This window comes from Mercurialis annua, linkage group LG8 (genome assembly GCF_937616625.2).
Source record: "Mercurialis annua linkage group LG8, ddMerAnnu1.2, whole genome shotgun sequence".
NCBI classification, from domain to species: domain Eukaryota; kingdom Viridiplantae; phylum Streptophyta; class Magnoliopsida; order Malpighiales; family Euphorbiaceae; genus Mercurialis; species Mercurialis annua.
The window spans coordinates 1,328,436-1,350,945 of NC_065577.1; the positions used below are offsets into that span (position 1 = coordinate 1,328,436).

Here is a 22,510-nt window from a genome sequence, read left to right on the forward strand (position 1 = left end):
ATGAATTTAAGAGTAACCATAATTGGCTAAAAAAATCTGCAAACTGAAAGCATTAATTTTCATATTTTTTTTTTATAATAGAGATATTAATTTATTTTTATTATTAAATTATAATTATTAGTTCCTCGCGACTTTTAAAAAGTCAATTATTTTATCCTCTAGAATTTGATTAATTAAACCATCACTCTTTTTCTTCAGTTACAGGAATCTTTTTATTAAAATTAAAATTATATTTAACCCATGAATTTATTTTTCTTTAAAAATATTTATAAATTTATAAAATAAAAAAAACAAATGAATTTTGTATAATTTGTTCTAAATGATTTGATAAACCATAAAATATTTATATATATATATATATATATATATATATATATATATATATATATATATATATATATATATATATATATATAATTGTTTAAAAATTATTTAATAAAAATCCAATGTCAAGTTGTGTTTTGCTTCAATTTATTTACAAACTCTATAGTACAATATGTTTTTTTTTATATGCTTCAATTTAAATCATGCCAATTCTAAATTAAATTTACTACAAAATACTATAATTAGCAGCAAATATTTTTGCTGCTAATAGTGCTAAAATTGTTACTATTAACATGTAACAAAAAAAAAGTTATGAGCATGTTGCTGCAAATAAAACGTTGCCTTAAGTAATTGGTAATAAAATTTGCTATAAAATGCTAATATAACTTAACTAATTGCAGTAACTTTCAAAATTAATGCTGCAAAATATTTAATAAATTATATTATATTAAATTTAAACATTTTAATAAATTAAATTAAATTAAATTAAATTAATTTTAATTGTTTTAAATCTATTTTGATAAAAAATTATTTATATATTTATTTTAATTAATTAAAATATTTATAAAAATAATAATAGTTCGTTCAGTAATTTGAAATTATTTCAAAAGCTTATTTGATTTCTTTTAGTAATTTTATGGATTTATTTTGAAAGAAAAGCAAATTTGAGGGTCGAAATAAACTTTATTTTTAATAATCAAACCCTTTGAGTAAGTTAAGTAACATAATTAGATAATAAATTGATATTTAATTAATTTAACTAAACGTAAAGGAATAAACAATTGACTTTTCAAAAGTCATGGAGTAGATGTTGTGCATTCACTTAAGGAATCAAAAACAATTGACTTTTGTTCTTATGAACCAGTCGTCATTAATACTTCAATTGTTTATAACTCGACAAAGCCAGTTCAAACGAATTTGCCAACTCGATTATTATGATTGTTAAGAGTATTTTTTATCTGCTTAAGCCTTAATGTATACTCTTTTTTCTCGGATAATAATCTTGAATATAATTCCATATCGTTTTTGGAAGGACGTTTTATCTTACTCAGTTTTGCATCTCCTCATAACCTGGATCAGTTCGAAGCTATTTTCACATCCTTGTCAGATTGTTTTGATGAAATTCACCTTTGTCCTCTTCTAATGAAAAACTGGTTTGGATTTCATAATTATCAGGAATACCTCTTAATAGAGCTGGTCATGGGCCGGATCAGTCTGTGAACCGGCCCGGTTAAACATGGCCAATAACTGGTCAATCCTGAAGTCAGACCAAAAAGATCGGTTTCAGGACGATTTCAAATTTTTTTAAGGCTTCTTTAAATAAATACCCTACATGGCTATATTTAATTAGATTTTTACTGTTGACCAAAAAAAAGTTGATGACATACTTTTTAAGTTTCTAAATTGCACAAATAACTTTATGATATTTGAGGATTACTGTCAACTATAAAAAAGAAAGGAAGTGGTTACAAGAATCAAAATCTCCTACAAAATCTCAAAGCATAAATATATAGCAATTAATATTCAAGAATCTTTAATAATCCTTAATTATAGCAACTGATAATTTGAACTATATGCCATAAACGGTAAAAGGGAAACAAAAAAAATAAAATGATTAAAAAAATAAAAATAACAAGCATTTGAGAAACAAAAAAATCCAGCAAAACAAAAAATTCAAATGTAATTCTCATATATAATGGCAAATACATACATGATTCTTAAAAAACAAATAACAATTTTTTTTAAACCAGCTGTAATTATTTTTTCAACAAAAAAACGATTTGATTTTTTTTTAAATAATAAAATTTTACTAATAGTTATCTAATGGTTAACTAATATAAAAATTAACAAATTTTTTATTTTATAAATGCAAGAATGACAACATTGAAAGTTCTGATATGACGGAGTATGGAAGGAAGATCTTTATGTAGACATTGGTTTTACTTTTCAGTTAACTCATAGTATACTACGAATCATTAAAAAATATCAATTTGTTCTTAATAACTTAACATTAGGTTGAAAAATAAAGTTAACATGAAATTAACATGCAGTTAACTAATAGTATGCTATTACTCATTAAATAGACACTGTTAGTTAACTATTAGTCACATATTAGCTAACTGTAATTAAAAAAAGTAATTATCAATATATATTCATGTTTTATATAAAAAATCATACAAAGTTAGTTAACTATTAATTAACCATTAAAAAACATATAGTTAACGTTAATTATTTTTACATCATTGATAATATCCCAATTACAATTAAAAAGATAACAGTTGCCATCCATCGCGCCTTCGTTCATCATTCGCTTTCGTTCATTGTTCGCTTAACTTCGTCCCACTCCAACGACGGCTTTCTTCGTTCAACTCAAACCGCCTTCGTTCATCGTTTTTTTCATCAGTTTGACAGAAAAAAACTGCAATATAAAAAATAACAAAGACGATTCAAAAACTTTAGAAATGCTTGCAGAACTAAAGTTTCTGTTATAAATTAACTAATAGTATACTAATAGTTACCTAATGGTTAACTAACATGGATACTGACAGTAATTATTTTTTAAAAATACAGGAATGACAATGTTGAAGGTTGTTGTTTATTATAAGATCAAAGGAGTTTTAATTAAATACGATGCAGAATTCTGAACTCTAAAAGCAGTTAATATAAGGAATTTTAGAACAATTACCTTGACATCAACGGGCGGAGGAGCAATCGGTTTGTTCTTTTTCACAACATTGACAGTGAAGTCCTCTTTTTCTTCTACATGAACTTCAATGAAAAAATAAAGACGATTCCAAAACTTTAAAAATAAATTGTAGAAGAAAAAAAATAACCCACCACCGCCACGACCTCCCGCCGACCTCCACGTCCGCCATCGAATCTTCTACCTCTTCCACGACCGCCATCGTCACCACAGCTTAATGGTTCAATTTATTGGTGCGAGATAAAAGACAAAGAGAGTGAGAGCAGGTTTTATCAAAATTGAATTTTAGGGTTTATTTGTTCTTAAGTATTAGGTTTTTCTTTTGAATTAGAGAAAATGGAGAAATCAATGCCGAGAATTTTGGTGGAATCTTTAAAATTCAATCTAAATAGAAGATATGAAAATCCTTTCCAATTTCTTCTTACCATATTTTTCAAATTAAAAAGGTATAAAGTTGAGATAATAAAGATTATTTTTGCAAGGAAAAAGATGGCCACCGTAATGTTCAAAAATGAAACTTGGACCCGTATGTTTGAGATTAATATGGGCTAAGAAGGTATTTTGTGTGATTTTCTCTTTTTTTAAACCACGAACCGGCGGTTCCGAGTTGGAACCGGCGGTTAAAGGGTCAACCCGTCGATAAAATTATTTAATTTTTAATATATATTATATTTATATATTATAATATTATATTATATTTATTGAAGTTAGTATGTTATAAGAATTAGAATTTTATTTTTCATACAATAATAATGTAGTTTAAATTTTTAATTAAGTTATACTTTATCATATTTAAAGCCGCTATTTTAAAAAAAAAATTACTACTACATAAAATTAATATAAAATTAAAATTTGTTTTAGTTAATTTTGGTTAACATAATATTAAAATATTTATTTAAATTTATAATTTTCTTACAACATTATCTCCGCGTGTTATTTTATTTTTAAATAATACTCAACTTTTTAGTAGTTGAGTTTTAATTTGACTTCCAGTTTTTTTCCGAACAGCCCAAAATCCGAAACCGGGCGGTTTCAAACCGGTATAAAACCGTAAGTTAGACGGTTCTAGGCCGGTTTCAATATTACTCCAAATCGGAACTGCCGGCTTATAATCGTCTCCACCTCTACCACTTAATGCATGCTCTGAAGATTTTTTCTTATTTATTGAAAATTATGCGTGCAAAGTGATCACGTTAATTCGAGATTTTAACCAAAGAACATTTGGATACAGGCTCGGTTCTTATTTCAACAGTTTACGATGATATTGTAGATTGTTGTTTGTCGGTCATTGTAAAAACAATAGTAAGGATTTTTATGTTTTTTAAAGTTAGGATTTTAATGTTCGAAATTAGAATGAAAAGTTGATGAAATATTTTATGTTTGACTAATAGTAATTTACATAATTATTACTATAATTTGTCAAGAATAATAAACATGGGAAAATAATGATATGTTGGAAAAGTGTCAAAAGACTATTTATATATGCCATATGTCCATTCCATTGAAAAGAACAATTCTTTAGACAAAACATCTTCATGGTCACATCATTTTCCACTTAATTGGTTAACTGAACCACAATACAAAACTTGACCCTCTTACATCCTAATCAAACTTACACTTTAGTCCTTTTCCTCCAAAAGCTACCCTCCAAATTTCCACAAAGAAACACAACAACCCCCAAAAATAAAAATATTATCGTCAAGATTCTGCAATTTTACATTACATATTAATATTAAATTTATTTTCCATTACATTTCATCTTCTTCTTTCTGGTGTCCAATGCGGCAAATCGGGACTAAAATGTGAAGAAATAACTCTAGAATCAAGCAATTCCACAATTGGTGTAAAATTCACACACCTTGGTACTTTATACTGATTAATTGATGCTCCTCTTGAAATTGCATAGTCCATTAGCTCCTCAAATGTTCCATTTTTCACCACACGTATCTCTAGTGGCCCTATTGAGTTACACTCAACTCGGCCTTGTCGGTACACCGAGTTAAACGTTTCTTCCATTGCAAGGCAACATTGACTCAATATCTTCTCGCTCGGCGAGTTAGATGAGTCTTTTATCATTAATTCCCAATATATTACGTAGTGGCCCGGAATCGTCTTTGTGTCGGCATAACTCGTGTATTCGACGACGCTTGTGTTGAATTCTTGTAAGAGTTGAGTCGCGTTCTCCATTGCTTTTTGTAACTCGGCTTCGTCGGTCTTGTCCGAGTCAATGCTTAGTAACACGTTCTTTCTTCGCACGAAATGGAATTGAGGAGCCGAGTTATGGAATCCGGTGACAAGTAGAATATCACCAACTCGGTACCTACATAATCCTGCATAGGTTGTTATAACAAGCTCATACTCTTTTCCCACTTCAACATCGGCTAGGTCAACGAGTTTAGGTGGGGACCCACGAGTTAACCCGGACGAGTTAGGTTGGTGTGGTAAAAACTCGAAGTAGGCCATGTTTGGCATGATGGTGTAGGAAACTTCTGATGGCTTGCACATTGGGTTCAAGTTTAACCCAAAATAACATTCTGATGAAGCATACATGGTGCAGGCTAATGGCAAACCGCCACTATAATAATCGAGAGTCGGAATATACTGAGCCATTGCTCCGGTAACTATCACGTCGAGATATTTTGTATTCGGCCAAATTCTTGTAATAATCCCTTCCCAGTTTTCTTTCGAGCATTCAACTCGGATAAACTCAGCAAGCTCAGGATTAGGTTTTAGCATCTCGGTGATACACTTTCTGATAGAAGGATCAAAAACACGCTTGTTTAGCGTTCCCGACATGATATCCTGAGCTAAATCCTGCCAATTAAGCTGAAGAAAGCTGATGGCACGAAGCAGACCGGACGCGAAAACTGCACCGAGTCTGAGAACTTGGTGGCGCTCAAGCAGGCCGCAGAGCATTTGACTATACATGCTTTGGAACGAGTCAGGGCAAAGAATTGACTCAGTGGGGCTGGTGTAGACATTGTAGGGATCATATGGACGAGTCCTGAAGTGGTCACTTTTGTAGTAGCTAGTGAGTACAGGACGAGCTACGAGTCCACTCGGTGTTTTTGTTTCAGATTTCACAAACAAAAAATATAATCCTTTGCCTTTGTCTAAATCTGGCACGTACCTGGACCATAAAAACCGCGTATCATAAGATTAAGTAATTAATTTTAATGAATGAACATAACATGTAGTCATGTGGATCAAATTTAATGAAACAAACGCGTTTCTTTAAATTTTTTTAAAATTATTTATGCTACTAAAATTTAATACTTACAAGTTCATCACCGGCATGAGTAGACTATACAATAATTGGCGACGATCCAGCTCTTCCTTAATTGTTGGCATCAGCTTTCTTTCTCCAGCTGATGTTCCAGAACTAAAAAAATATAGAAATATATTAGTCTCAAATTATAGAAAACAATAATTAATTACTAATAAATTGCATGGAAATGAAAAGGATAAAAAAAAATTACGGTTACTAAACCATAATATTTTTATATGGAAAGTCACTAAATAAATTTAGAGAAAAAGTTACCTACTTGGCTGACTAATTTTTTTTTTTAAATTTTGGTATAATTTTAAGAGTTGAGTTCTTTTTTAAAACAAAATAGATAGTTTGATAATTTTAGAGTAACTAAAGTATAAGTAATATTCTATTTGTATTGTACAAGCTAGAAATTATTTAATGATCTATCGTTATTAGATAAAATTAAAATTTAAAAATATACATTAATATATTCTATAAAATTATTAAAGTTTGATAACCGCAAACAAGTTAATACAGGAAAAGCAGAAATAAAATAACAATAAAATAACATTTTTATAAAAATAGGCGAAAGTGGAAACTTTTAATTAGAGCTAACTCAGTCTTGGAAACAGTCTTAAAAAATATCAACATGTAAAACTCTATAATTTTCTGTATATTATACATCAATAATAAAATTACGAGATTACAAAATGATAATTTTACCTAGTGAGGAATTCTGAAACGGGGTGAGAGGACAAGATAGGAGAGCGATCACCATTAGCAATACGTTGAATTTCCGGCTGAAGATCTTCGTAAGTAACAATCGGAATTTTCGACTTAAACGTTTTACGATCAATAGCACCATCAAGATTAAATCTTTTTAAATACTCAACATCTTTATTTCTGCTCAAGATTTCCTCCAACACCTTTTCTTGAACAAAGTCAGCATTTCTAGTCATTTCTTCAATGAACTGAAGAGCTTTAGCATCTTTTTCGCATACCGGAGGACCCAACGGCGATGAAAGAGCGTTATCGACGGCCATCGAAAAGTTTTTTTTTTTAATATTAACAAAAATGAAAATGCAATTTATAAGGTTTGTAGTGAAGATGAGAGAGGAGTAGTGTTCTGTGGTGTGAGAAAATAAGGGTGGGCTTGTTAGGGTTTATATAGTGCAAGAAGTTGAGTAGCTTAGGTAAGTTGCCACATCATATGACATGTCAGCAAGAAGTTGACGGACGTGTATTGGGTTTGACGGATTTTATGCGAAACAAAGACAAAAACAAAAACGACTAACTCATTACATTATGTCTCAATAAATGCAGGGGAAATAGGAGACAAAGGGTGGCCCATTACACGTAGACATTGCAAGAAAAAAGGGTGGCATGTAGGGTTTGCTGACTGCCATGTCATCATCTCAAACTGAGTAAATCAATAGTATACTTTAATCAACTAATCTAAATACCAACAAATATGGGTGAGGGGGTTAAATTCGGTGAATGTTTTAGTTAATTCAATTTTTTTGATGAATAGTTAATTCAATTAATCTCGATATATTTAGTTTGATTAATAAAAAAATAATTATGTAACATTTAAGAATTTTAATGATTTAATTATTAAATTAAGCAAATTTCATATTTCATACTGTTACTCTTTATTGGTTGGATTCAATTGAATTGATTTCCGGCAAAATTAAAAATATAACTTGATTAATTTGCTTATTTTAAATTAATCGGTTTTTAATCGAATAGAAGTTTGACTGTAAGAGACAGGGATATTTTTTAGTTTAGTAATTCCTGCTAAATAACAATACGAAAATAAAATATTGATGATGTGAAAGATATAATTAATTAGTAATAGAATGGATTTAAAATACTTACTTTACTCATAATTGAAATGTGATAATGTAAACCTGTCAACCAACCAGGCAGCTGCTTTTAGGGTTCAAGTGTCGGTCATCGATAGTGATAGGTTGCCGGCGAGGGTGGCAGTTTTCACTATTACAACCGTGCACGTGAGATTTATATATAGATATTAGATACCTAAACTTATGGAGTAATATCTATACATATATATACACATGTAAATTTCAATTTTTATTTGCATATTATTCCTAACTAATTTAAATTGAATTCTAATATCAAAATATGCTTACTCGTGTGTTTGCAAGTTTAATTAATATTTAGTTAATTTTTAACTTAATTTATCTTTATATCATATATAAATTTATACCAATATTTTTTCTATGAAAAGTTAATTTTCAATATTTTTATATCAATATCAAGTTGAGTAGAATTTGATTTCTAATTACTTTACTGAATATAATTTTCATTTTTAAAATAAATTTCGACCGAATTCAAATCATATTTAAAATTTTAAAGTCAAATTGAGATAAATTTGATATATTTCTAGCTAGCTGATCTTACAATTATATTTCTTGAATGTGATATTTCATCTTGTTCTACTAAAACAAAACTATTACGTATTCATGTTTCGTATAAATTTCAAAATTATTTTATTGTTTTTATTCAGAATGAGGTATTGATCAAGATAAGGTTGATTCTTCACCTTACATTATATAGTTTAATGGAATTTGTTGCATTCTGCATATTTTCTGCAAAGAAACAAAACCCTTAAAATTGCATCCTAATCCTATCCTATCCTCATATTTATTGATATAAGATCAAAATTATAAATTATTGGTGTTTGAATATTTATTATATTTATTATTTCAGTATTAATTTTCTTATATTTAAAATAAATATCAAATAAACGCATTTAATATTTTTTTATCGCTTGGTGTGCTACAAAAGATAAACCAACGAGCTATAACTCAAATGATATAAGCACTAGCAGCAAACTGCTAGGTCGTGGGTTCGATTCCTCCCACAAGCGCTCCCCCTCCCCAATTATCAAAAAAAAAAAGATAAAAATAATGACCATTTTTATTTAAATTTTCTTGTCATGTATAAATGATAAATTTGTCTATTTGAGTCAAAATAGCAAATAATATCAGTAAATTGAAAAATAACTAAAAGTATCCACTTGAAACTTTTTTTAAACAAACTAAAAAATAATTCAAAAGATTAAAAATAATGAGAGAACTCGTTTGATTCATTCTCAAAAGCTAAAAATTAATTTAAACTAAAAAACTCAAAACACTAATTTTTTTAGCCGTTCTCGTGGTTCTTAATATACGACATATTCATCAAAAGAAAAAACTCTTTTAATACATTTTATATTTATAAATATGCAAATAAATATTTGTGTACTTTCAGAACTTATAAGCTTTTTACCAACGAGCTATAGCTCAAATGGTATAAGCGCTGGCGGCAAACTGTTAGGTCGTGGGTTCGATTCCTCCCACAAACGCTCCCCCTTCCCCAATTATAAAAAAAAAATATTTATTTTAGCTTTTGTTACAAAAAAAAACTTATAAGCTTTTTTTCAATTTCAAATTAATCAATACAGAAAGATCAAAACTTTTTTGGTTTTGATTGTATATAAAATCAGAATTAGTTTTCCTGATTAGACTTATACCTTCTTTAATACGCCAAAATTAATATTTATTTGTATGGTACTATAAGGTCGGTCCAAACTAGTATTAAACAAATAAGAATAAATATATCTTTGTGTGAAAGGGCACATGCATTATTTAATACAAGTATAATCTAGGGACACAATTATGTGTTTAGAAAAAGTTTATGACTAAAGAGTAGAATTGATAGAAATAGAACAAGTTGATTAAGAACTTTGACTCAAAGACTAAACTAAATGTATGTATTCTCTTATAATATCAATAAAATATTATCAAAACAAAACATTCAATTTTTAATAATTAAAAAATATATAATTAATGATTCTGTTGCTTCCTGATAGGTACCTCTCAGTGGATTAATTAATTTGATAACCAATACTCGCTTCATGATGTATTATTAATAGGGTTTGAAAGGAAATAAAAAATGCTTGTTTTCGAGACATTATAATTTCTAATTTATTTGTCTCAATCCAACATGTATTAGAAAAGTAAATTTTTCTAAATTTTATAAAAGATGTAATTTTTCTAGTTATAAATCACTTGAACACTCTTCTTTTCGAAAAATAAGATATATAATTTGGATCGGCGGCACAACAAAAAACTTTAGCCAAGATTAAACTGTAAAAAAAATTAATTAATGATTTATTCGTACCAACCAGAGTGAATCTTAAAATTATTATTTTTTTGTAAAAAAAACTTGTGTTTCCTACTAATTCTAATCAAGACGGAAGAGTAATATTTCATACTTACCTAAAATTTATATTTTCTTAATTTATTTATGGACATCCAACAAATAAACCCCAATAATTAAGTTATACTATTAAGTATGTTTCATTAGTAGTAGAAATTGATTTTTATAATTTAAATGTCTAGCATGCAAGCATCTTACATTATTAAAAAAAACTAATTGTATCCATCAAGTAACAATAATCAGTTTAACAGAAAAGATATTACATATTTAATGGTAGCTCTTACTCTCATTTTAATAATTTTGCACCTTTATTTTATTAATTTTCTTCAGAACCGTCAGAACTATTTTATTTAGTCACTAACAGGAATCTTAGTTAGTTTAAGCACCGCTAATTAAACCAACATTATGTATGTATGAGGGAAAAGAAAAATATTTGATGACTGTGGTGAGGTCAAGGACAACTATATCTTCAAATAATTTCAATGCAAAATAGTAGCATTTCTTTTCAATAGTAATTTTTGCTTTTTTGGAAGAAAATATAATTAAATTCTTATATTATCATTTTAAAAAAAAATTGGGCCCTTCTACAATTTATATACGTTAAGTCCTTATACTTGTAATATTATAAACATTAGGTTCTTTCATTGCAGAAAAATATTAACGATGTTAAGTCATACTAAAAAAATTGATTGAGAAATTTATTTTCAACAAAAATGCACAGATTCTGTCCAAAAACTAATATAAAAAACGAATAAAAATCTATCACAATCATATTAACAGAACGTAAAATACGCGTATTTTCATGTTTATAATTAACGAAAGGATTTAATGTCTATAAATATAAAATTAAGAGTGTGGAGACTCAATTTTTATAAATTATAGTGGACGATCTCAATTTAAAAAGTATAATAATATAGAAATTTAAATATGCATTTTGCCTTTCTTTTCTGTTTGGACTAACTCATGCATGACCAATCCTTATTAAAAAAGAACAGTACCTTTTTCTAAACTAATTAATTTCTCCCACTTGCAGCAATACTGCTTCACAAAAGGTACACAAATATCAAATTGAAATATGTTTACGGGTGGTCCGACTATTGACTAATATAGTGTTCGGTTGAGGGATAATTCAATTTATGTTTAAGATCAATATTACATATAATAATAATAGATTGTTTATTATTATATGTATTATATTAAAAATAATAATTTTATCTTATTTAATTTTATCCAAACCATATTAGAAATATCCACCCGCAGTTAAAGAATATGATTGGTAAAAACAATAGAACATTTTACTCCTTTAAATTATTTTTATATTATTAACCGGCAATATTGTTATGTTTATTAAAATTATCAAATTATAAATTATTTATTTTAAAAATAAGTTAAAAGAAGTAAAACATTTGAATTTTAAAAGTGACTTTTCCTTAGTCTAAAAAAATTGAATTAATATGCCAGCATATAATCCAAAACTGATCCTAAAATTATTTTTTTCTAAGTTTCATTAATTTATTAGCTTTTTTATTATTTAAAAAAATCTTTCTTTTCATGTAAATTAAGCTCTTCAATTATTCCTAAGATAGTAACTATGTAGAAAATAAAAAAATAAAAAAATAAATTAGAAGCAATTATCATATCGTGCTTTGCATTATATTTGTTTTTCTCTCTAAAAAAACCCTAGCCGCCAAGAGTTTTCTTCTTATTTCTTCTCCGGCTGCCGTCAATGGTTTGATTTTTGTTGTTGACGGTAGCCATCCCTTTATTTATGTTATTTTAATTTGATAGAATATAATAAATAGCGACTCTTTTTCATTTTTTGATGGATTAAAATCTATCAACGAAGCGCAATTCATTTACCAAGAAGTGAAGATAGATCGAAGATCTTTCATCAATAAAATGGAATCGTTTATGAGCTATATTAGTTTTATTTGTTTTTCATTGTTTGTTTTTTTTCTGAATGTTTTATGTTGTCCTTTCATTATGAAAGGTTTGTTGTCCTTTCTCTGTGAAAGGTTTGTTGTCTCCTTTTTATGTAGGAGTTTGCTGTCTCTTTTTTATGAAGGAGTTATCAAGTGGTGATTGAATGGAATGCTCTGAGTTTGTGGGTGATTGGATAAGTTTTGATCGACGAGTGATCGAAGACTGCACTTATTTAGCGAAACAGTTAATAATTTATTTTTATTTTCGTAAGTAAGATCTGCGAATCAGGCAGCATGTTGTCTGTTCCATGTCAGGTCATCGGATTTAGTTTTCGAATTATTCCGAATTTCTTACAAATGTAACTGTTTCATATTCGATTTAATGAGATTTGATGATTTCAAAAAAAAAAAAACTATGTAGAAAATATCTCGCAAATGTATATTTTTATTGGACTAATTAAAAGCTTGACTTCCACATCAATGGGAGACACAAATACCTAATTAAATATATAATATATGTGTGTGAGTAGCGTGTGTAACTAATTCTATATTATTTTCGGTTGGTTTTTCATTATAATGTGTTTAGTATATACATTCTACGAAAATTATGTATTATTTATTTTCAATAATTTTTAAATTGTATTTTTCTAATTTTATAAAGTAGTTATAGTTAAGTTAAATACTTGTAAAATTGATTGAGTTTTCAAATGAATTAGAGATTGCGAATTTTTCAAAAAAAAATTGATTAAAAAATATCCCTAACACTCAACAGAAATATAAAACACTAGAAAACATGTTTTTCATAAATGAACTATTTCGTTAAATTAAAATTATTCTAAAAATAAAATTCAATATAAAAATTATTTAGATATAAAATCATTTTTAAAGTAAAATTGAAGCAAATACTATATTCAAGCCAAAATAATAGATTAATTAGTTATGGAGTTCTTCTTATAATATATGCATCTTTTATTGCTAAATTGATAAATAGTGTTTCGATATTAGAAAAATGCCCCAATCATTAAAAATTCAATTTTTTGACTTTTTTTATTTATAGTTCAACCTTTTGACTGTGTCAATAGTTGCCTAAATTTGATTAAATATCTTAATTATAGTCAAATAGGCATATTTATATTAAAAACAAATTTTATTTTATTATTTAATTATAACATAGTCTAATTTTTTTTTTTTCAATTAAAAGATACTTATCAAAATTGCCTACATTGGACAAAAAGATTGATCATAAATAAATAAAATTGAAAAGGTTTACCTTTTTTAAAAGAACTTTATAAAATTGAATAGTTTATTATAATTGAAATAACTTTTTGAAATTAGACTGTAATTGACGAAATTTAAAAGTCAAGCCATAAATAAGAAATATCAAAAAGATTAAATACTTTTGAGCGATTAAATCTAAATAAAAATTCAATTTTGATTAATTATTTTTTATTTCCATGGTTAGGTTTTCATGAAAAAATGTATGATAGTAACTTTTAAGCAACTACCTAAAAATGTTTATAATTCCTTTTTGTTTCTACAAACTTAAATGGGTTTGATTGGTTTGATTAGGTTAAAGCTAAATCATTAAATTGATGATATACTCTTAAAGACTAATCTCTACTTTAATTTGCTTGTTGAGACATAAGATTAGTATAATGTCTCCCTAATATTATTGAGTTAGGTGAAAAATACATATAAATGGCCAAGCAAATGATTTAGGAAGACATCGATATCAAACTTTAATTAGAAACACATATAAATGGCCAAGCAAATGATTTAATTTTGCGACCCATTTCCTGCTAGAATTCACTTCTATTTTTGGTCGGTCGGTGTACACATGCCCACACGTAGTGTACACATGTTTATAAAATTTTCATCTAATTATTGAGTAAAAATTAATTAATTTATTCAAAACCATAATACATTTATTAAAATATTATAAATAATAAATTTACCAGTATAATACAATAATCTTATATGTTGTGTCAATTATATTCAGACATTAAATACAAAAATGCACGTATCTAATTGAAAAAAATACGATTAATCTATGAACTTGTTTTTATAATAAACTAGTATATAATTGAGAAAAAAAAAGTCATACAAGTTTAAATCACATATTTATCCAAATATTTATAAAAAATATTTTATTAATTTTTTTATTATTATAAAAAAGGTTGTCAAATTTTCTATAAATATGAACTAAATTATTATGACAACAATTTAACATACCAAATAATAGTTTATCAATTGTTTTTTAATTTTTACTTATCTCTTGAATATAATTGACTTAAAGTGTGAAATTATTAGATTAAAACTATAATTTTTTTATCCATGATATATTAATTTATCAATTTTAGCATATAGTTGTGGATAAAATATATCTATATCATTTTACCAATTAAGTTCATGTTCCTTTCACCTATTTATATAATCATCAGGCTTTAATAAAAAAATTGCAAACTGTGTACAAATTGCAAATTAAAGATTGCATTAAAAGAAATAATATTTTTAATGAATAACTAACGAGCTGTAGCTCAAATGGTATAAGCGCTGGACAGCAAACTGTCAAGGTCGTGGGTTCAATTCCTCCCACAAGCGCTCCCCCTCTCCCAATTATCAAAAAAAAAAAATTAATGAATATTAAAAGAAATAATTAATTCATCCATACTTGAAGACAAACAGTACAGTACTTGAAAGTACAAATAATTAAAAAAATAATAACTTCAAACTAAGGTGTGATAATTAATTATTACTACTAGTATATAACATGGAGCTTTGTATATCTTGGTCAAATTTGAGATTTAGTCCAAGGTTTGAAACCACAGTTTTTGAGGTGCTCTTGAGTATAACTAGGAAAATTGGAGAACCTTTACCTTGTCGGCAAAGTAACAAATTCCATTTTGGTAGACAATCTTGCTTGGTTATAGTAGAAATGAAAACCATTACGTAATTAGTAATTAATTAATCAGTTATTTATCAAAAAATAGTTAATTAATTAAAATTATTTTGAACTGAAACCCCATAACTCAGATTTACTCATAAGTAAAATAGTGTTACTAACATGCACATGGAAAGAGAAATAATCGTATTATTAAATAGAAAAAAAAAGATATTTATCTACCACAATTTTATCATATTGGCTAATTTTATCTTAACTTTTAAATTTTATTATATATCATTACTTTTCCAATTTTATAAAATAATATCACAATCGATTTGGAGTTGATACAACCTTACTATATATCTATATGTATAACGTCAATTTTACATGACGTGTATAGCATTTCGCATAGTGATGAAGCCATGATTATAGGGTTAATTGAAAATTAAATTACGAACTTTACTTTAATTTGCAATAACAACACAAACTTTAAAACTTGGCAATATAAGTAACCAACTTTTATTTTTTAGCAAATTGGTATACCGATCTAAAAAAACCACTGACGAGAATTTTGTAATGTACCGCCACGTGTCATTGTATGATTGGTCGGTGTGTATCAATTTGCCAAAAAAATGAAGGTTGATTACTGAATTGCCAAGTTTCAAAGTTCGTGTTGTAATTGCAAATTAAAATAAATTAAATTTGTGATTTAATTTGCACTTAATCCATTAATATATTGGCTAAGAGGGCCAAAGGACACTATATAATATATGAGGAGATAATTCTTAAAAATGAGAAGGAGAAAATCGCAATATATAAAAGTTTAGATACTAATTTAAATAAAAAATTTTAGAAATTTAGAATTTTATTATTCAAAAATAGTTATAAAGTTACGGTTACTCCGTCCCATTTAAAAATCTTTTGTACATGAATTAAGAAGACAATTATTAGTATTGTTTTTTTTTCATTTTATACCTATTAATATTGATCTTGTTGTGTTTCGAGTTCTAGTTATTATTTTTAAAAAGAGAAAAAAGATATATATAATGACATAGACATATTATGAACGAGACATGTAAATATGTGACATTGTCCTTTATTAAATAGGACGGAAAATGATTTTTTAAAATTATTCTTCTAAAATTGCATCTATTATGCGGTCAAATAGTCAATTCATCCAAAAGTTTAAATCGTATCGGAAACAAAACAAACATACACATGCACCTCACTCTATATTCAAATAAGATAATTAAGTTAATTGCCAAAAATCAAATTCTATACCTTTCCAAGGTAGAAGCTCTATAATGTAAAATTTATAAGTTTAAATTGTTGAAAGAGATTTTAAAAAACAATATTACATGATATATGGAATGTTCTAAACGAGTCTCTCAATTATGAGACAATATCTTTAAATTTTTCATATTCAAAGATTCCCATTCAAAGTGTACATATCCTTCGTAGAAGACAACGTCTTATCCTAAATTTTAAACGATCGCATATATGAGCACGGTTTGAATCAGCACCCACATTCAAGTCAGGAGAATACTTTACTAATTCATATGCATATTATATTTAATACAATCTACTTAAAAGACGAATATTATTACTATTTGCATAATTCAGCCATAATGGTATGTTTCTGTAGAATTTGAAAAGTTTATCCAATGCTTTGAACATAAAAACAGTATATATAGAAAAAGATACGAACATCACTCAGAAAAGAAGTTCATGCACTGAACAACTGAAAAAGGCTGTGTCACCTTTAATTGCATAAAGAGGAACAACCCAAAAACTTGCTTACTTTTTCCATATTCCATTCACATAATTTTGTAGATAATTTGCTTTATTCTTTAATTTGTCAATGCAATTATTTATTGAATTAATAGATAGTATAAGACTAAAACAGTGGGAAAATAAGAAAAAAAAAATTAACAAATTAAAAAAAAGTGACCGAAGAAAGAATAAAATGAGACGATTATAAAAACTATAATTATATTTATATCTATATTTTTGAACAAAATGACAAATATATTCTTTAAAAAAATTATGAAAATTAATTATTAAAAAAATTATTACAATTTGACCTGTCAATATTATGATTTGTGATAAAATATATCAAATTTTCGATTGAAACCCAATTTCGAAAACATGACCCTCATTGAAACTAAAATAAAAGATATCATGTGAAACAATTATTTATAGAATATAAAACTAATTATATCACCAATTATAAAAATAAATTTTAAAAATAATTTTAAATTGATGATTGGATATAATTATTATAAATTATAAAATTGACGGGTCAAATTATATCATAGATTATTTTTGAAGATATATTTGTTTTTTTATTAAAAAATGAAAATATAATACCGCCTGGCCTAAACAAAAATAATACTTTTTCACTTCTAAAGTTTTTTTTTAAAATATATATTTTACCCTAAAAAAGTTTTTAGCTTTTTTTACCCCGTCAATAATTATTTAACTTTCGCTAAAAATCCTGGCTTCGTCCATGGCTTGGAGGCAGCGGTCGATTCTGTCTCGTTCCACCCTTGGACTATAACTTGATCAATCTAGTCGGCTGAATTTAAGTCCAAGATATAGAAAGTTTGCAAGTCTTTAATCTTACTTCACATAATTTTTTTAATCATACTTATACCAATGATTAACATTTAAATAATATTTATAATTTATATGTCACACTTGGCAAAATTAACATTGATTTTTATTTATTATCCCATATAACGTGCTCGTTAACTGGCCACTACTCATCCGTACTTACGTACCAAATTATTTTGTAAGAATTGGTATAGTGCATGGAATGTTCATAGTTGGATTGGGATCGAGTTTTTAAATTTCTTTACTTAATTACTTTTAATTTTCTGACATACAACAAAGCCATACTATATTCTTATAGAGATTTAGACATTTACCTAAAATAAAGAAATATTTGTAAATTTTACATCAATGCGGAAAAGTTAAAAAAAATACATCACAGTTTTGGCGTTTTATGTTTTTACTTTCCCGTGTCTAAAAGTTTCTAATTTTACTCCAATTATATGCCACGTGCTCTGACATAACTTTTGTTTCTTTTTCTTCCTCTTTGACACGTAGCACCTTCACACGCAACACCTGCAACCAAAAGCAACCATATTCATATTGCTAGCTAACTGTACTATTTTAGACAAAATAAATTTATTTTTCTTTTTAATATTCATTAAGGCTTCATATAACTACAACTACTAAAAATACCAATACATTATTAAATTTAAATGGTTTTTCTATTAAAATAAATAAATGCTTTCTGCAATTTAATTTTAATTTAAACTTGCAATTAGTTAAAATTGATCATCTCAAATTTAGATTTAAAAATTTGATAAAAAATAAGATGCAAACATATGATTTTTATAATTTTAACATAATTCTATTATACAAATCGTATTTTATTATAATATTGTTACAACTTCATCATAATTTTTATATAACCTTTCTCATATTTTTTTTATAACCTTTCTCATATTCTTTTTGCACAAATTATGTTACATAATTTATATAAAATTAGATAGTATCATAAAATTATCATATACTTATCATAATTATTGCATAACTCATTACTTTTACATAGATTATTTTACATGCAGAATTATATAACATTTTCATAACAACATCATAATATTATCATTATTTTATCATAATTTTATTATACAAAAATATTTATATACTTTATCATGAATTTATCATAATTTTATCATAACTGTATCGTAATTTTATGATAAACTTTGCATGATCTTATTATATTTTTCGTACATTATCATACTATTATCATTAACTTTATCATACTATTATCATAACATATTCTTATAAAAATTATCATAATATTGTCTTAATATACTTTATCATAACATTATCATAAAATATTATCATGACGTACTTTATCATAACTATATCGTAACCTTTTATCATAAACATATCATATCATTATCATAACATTATCACAATATACTTTATCATAACAATATCAAAAAATATTATCATAACATTATCATGACGTACTTTATCATAACTATATCATATTATTATCACAACCGTATAATATTATTATATTAATATGATAACGTTATGATGTAGTTATGCTAACGTTAATGATACCGAAATGATAATCAAGCATTTTTCTTAACAGAAAATCGTTTTTTTTTCTACAGTGTTATGATAATGATATGATAACGTCATAGTGATAACAATATGATAATAAGGCGCTGTTTTCTGTAGAAAATCATTTTTTTCATCATAAAATCGTTTTTAATGCAGATTTTCAGATGCTAAACTAAAAAACTTTAAGAACAATTTTTTTAGATTTGAGAGTTAAAATAAATTATAATAATCACCACGAGTTAAGAAAAAATCGCTAAAATATGGAAGAACGGCCGAGTGAAGACGAAACGAAGGCGGAGCAACGACGGAGTAATGGCGGATCGTTGAAGGAATGACGGAGGCGTGATAAAAAAGAAAAAAAATAAATGAAGAAGCAGAAGAAGAAAATGGAGAAGAAGAAAAAATGAAGGAGAAGAAGAAGAAAGAGAGAAGAAAGAGAAGAAAATCTGGGAAAAAAAAGGAAAATACACATGTGAGAGTAAAAATAAAATGCTTAGAGTAAAAAAATAATAAGAAATAAGTATTATCATAATAAAAAAAAGCTTTAGAATAAAAAAATAAAAGTGCTAAAACGGTGAAGTATTTTCTCTATCTTTTTCTTGTTGAGGTATAATTTACTATTATTTTAAAAAATAGAGTGTTTTCCCTAATTTTCTCATATTCTTAATCGTATAATTGGAAAGACCCATAATAAAATGAATTCATTGATGATTATTTTTAATTTGTTAAATATATAGAATAAATGTGTCCAAAAAAGTATAATTATCCTAGAACAGAAGATCAATTCACCCCCTCAACTTGACGCGATATAATAAAAGAGTCATTTTTAGACTTTTGGATCATATAAATCTACAACTATATAAAGTGCATCAAATCAGCCCCTCTTCGCTCTCATCCCCGCAAGTGAGCTAACACACTTCGTATAAAAATGATTTTTTTTTTAAAAAAAAAAACCTTATTTTATTATCTCTTAATTAACCTTGATAATTTTTAAATTTCATAAGATCTTTATAATTTTAAAAGTTTAATAATTATTTTATTTTTTAATAAAATTATAAAGACTATTCTTCTTCTTCTTCTTCTTCTTCTTCTTCTTTCGTTGGCCACTGTTCGTCCTCCACTCACCGTACATCTCCACTCCCACCGGCGTACGGCTCTGCTATCGTTCACCCCTGTTAGGGATGAACAGACGGTGTTCATCTTCAAAGGATGAACACATTTTTACCGGCGGTGGAATTAGAGTGGCTGACGGTGAAATTGAAGTGTCTGGCAGCGGATTCGGATGGCTGGTTGCGGTTTTAGGTTTAATTAGATTTTTAGTTAATTTGAGTTAATTAGGATTTTAATTATGTTTGATTAGTATTAAATTATAATTAATTATGATTAAAATTAAGATTAGTTAATCTCATACCAGATATGAAAATGCAAGTTGCGGATTTTTTTGATTCGAAAATACAAGTTGTGGATTAGTTTGACCCAAAAGCCTTTAAATGACTTATTTAATATTTTGTACCAAATTGAGGGGGTGAATTGATCCTTTGTTCACTACTCTCTCTAAAAACTATCTCCTTTTTCTTTACGAACACAAAACCATCTCTTCTGCTCTTTAATCTCCTTTTGCCAACTTAATAAGTTTTATTTAGATTGTTTCGCAATAAAAAATCATATTTGGAGGTCTCTTCTATTTTAAATGATGGTTTTTTTATCGGAAGATATCATTTCATTAGGAAACTTAACAACGACTACAAGAGTCTAATAAATGATGTTTGAAGGAACATATTTTAGAGGAGGTATTTGGTGGCCGGAAAACCGCCTCCAAATTTTAACTAATGGCTTTCTTTAAAAATTTATATTTAGGAGTCTTTAATCTTGAATCGTATCAGAAAACATATAGAGAATCAAAAACTAAAATTATAATGAATGAGTTTTTAATTTACAGAAATTGAATTTAAAACTAAACATAATGTTATTTTGTCACGACCCAGTTTCATGAATCGTGACCAGCGCTAGGGCATGGGTAATGTAGTACCAACATCCGTAGCTAGCCTTCCTTATAACATACAATTTAATTAAACCTACAGAAAATCAATGCTCGGGGGCAACCGAGACTCCAGCCTAATTCTAGCAGTTATAATTTTCATCAATTAGATATAACATGCTTTCCAATACTGAATTATAATTAGGCATAACTTAAATAATTCTGAATAATAATATAACATGCCAAAGCAATAATAATCCAGCCGGACCAATCTGACAACAACTAGAATAAAATTAAGACGTCTAGTCAACTACTGCGGTCTAAGAATAAAACAGTTTGATAGTTCTACTAAAATAAATGGAACCTCCGAGGAAAAGTAAATACGGAGATCACCAGGCTCTCTCAGATCATAACCCTGGAAAATTGGGAAAACAACGGGGTCAGATATACTGAGATGAGTTTATACCACTATCTACATTTATTAAGTGGAAAACCTTTAAAACCGTTTAAAACATTTAATAATAATATTACGAATAATAGTTGGAACCCTAATCCACAATTCTAAATCATAAACATAATCCAATAGGCCTGGTCCCGAGAGCTGAGATACACCGAGTTACCACCGACCACACTTTACCATATCCAGAGTCCCGAGAGCTGTGCTACACCGAGTTACTCTATTTGGTCCCGAGAGCTACGCTCACACCGAGTTACCACATTTCCATAAATACCTTACCCAGATCATTACCGGCGCGCACGCAGTCCTAATGGTGCCCATTAGGTAGCATGTTCCAACTAAGAGGCATAATATAAAACAGTTCGAAATATACGTACAGTATATATATTTAATATTTAAAATACCAATTTACTTAATAAAGCGGTAAATAGTAAATACAAACTCACTGCTTGCTAATCCACATGATAACCGGCAAGCAACTAATCCTGGTTCGCCTCTGAAGCACGAACAGTAGACGGGTCTAGACAAATAAAATAGTTATTAAAAACAGACCCGAACTCTAGAGAATACTAGACACCACATAGGACTAGCACAAATAACACGTCGGAATAA

General features: G+C 27.3%; 1 protein-coding gene and 1 long non-coding RNA gene across 2 annotated transcripts; both read right to left on the reverse strand.

The window, feature by feature from the left end:
- Positions 1-2,625: 2,625 nt before the first annotated feature.
- On the reverse strand, positions 2,626-3,301 carry LOC126660167 (uncharacterized). The gene is made up of 3 exons (XR_007635246.2): positions 3,163-3,301; positions 3,011-3,084; positions 2,626-2,743 (listed from the first exon to the last, which is right to left on the reverse strand). It is a non-coding gene; the product is annotated as an uncharacterized LOC126660167 (long non-coding RNA).
- A 1,202-nt stretch (positions 3,302-4,503) lies between these two features.
- Positions 4,504-7,422, reverse strand: LOC126660163 (probable indole-3-acetic acid-amido synthetase GH3.1). Its single transcript, XM_050353514.2, has 3 exons — positions 7,005-7,422; positions 6,309-6,410; positions 4,504-6,158 (listed from the first exon to the last, which is right to left on the reverse strand). Exons 1-3 carry the CDS (start codon positions 7,322-7,324, stop codon positions 4,784-4,786), a joined length of 1,797 nt encoding a protein of 598 aa, XP_050209471.1. The 5' UTR covers positions 7,325-7,422; the 3' UTR covers positions 4,504-4,783.
- Positions 7,423-22,510: the final 15,088 nt, after the last annotated feature.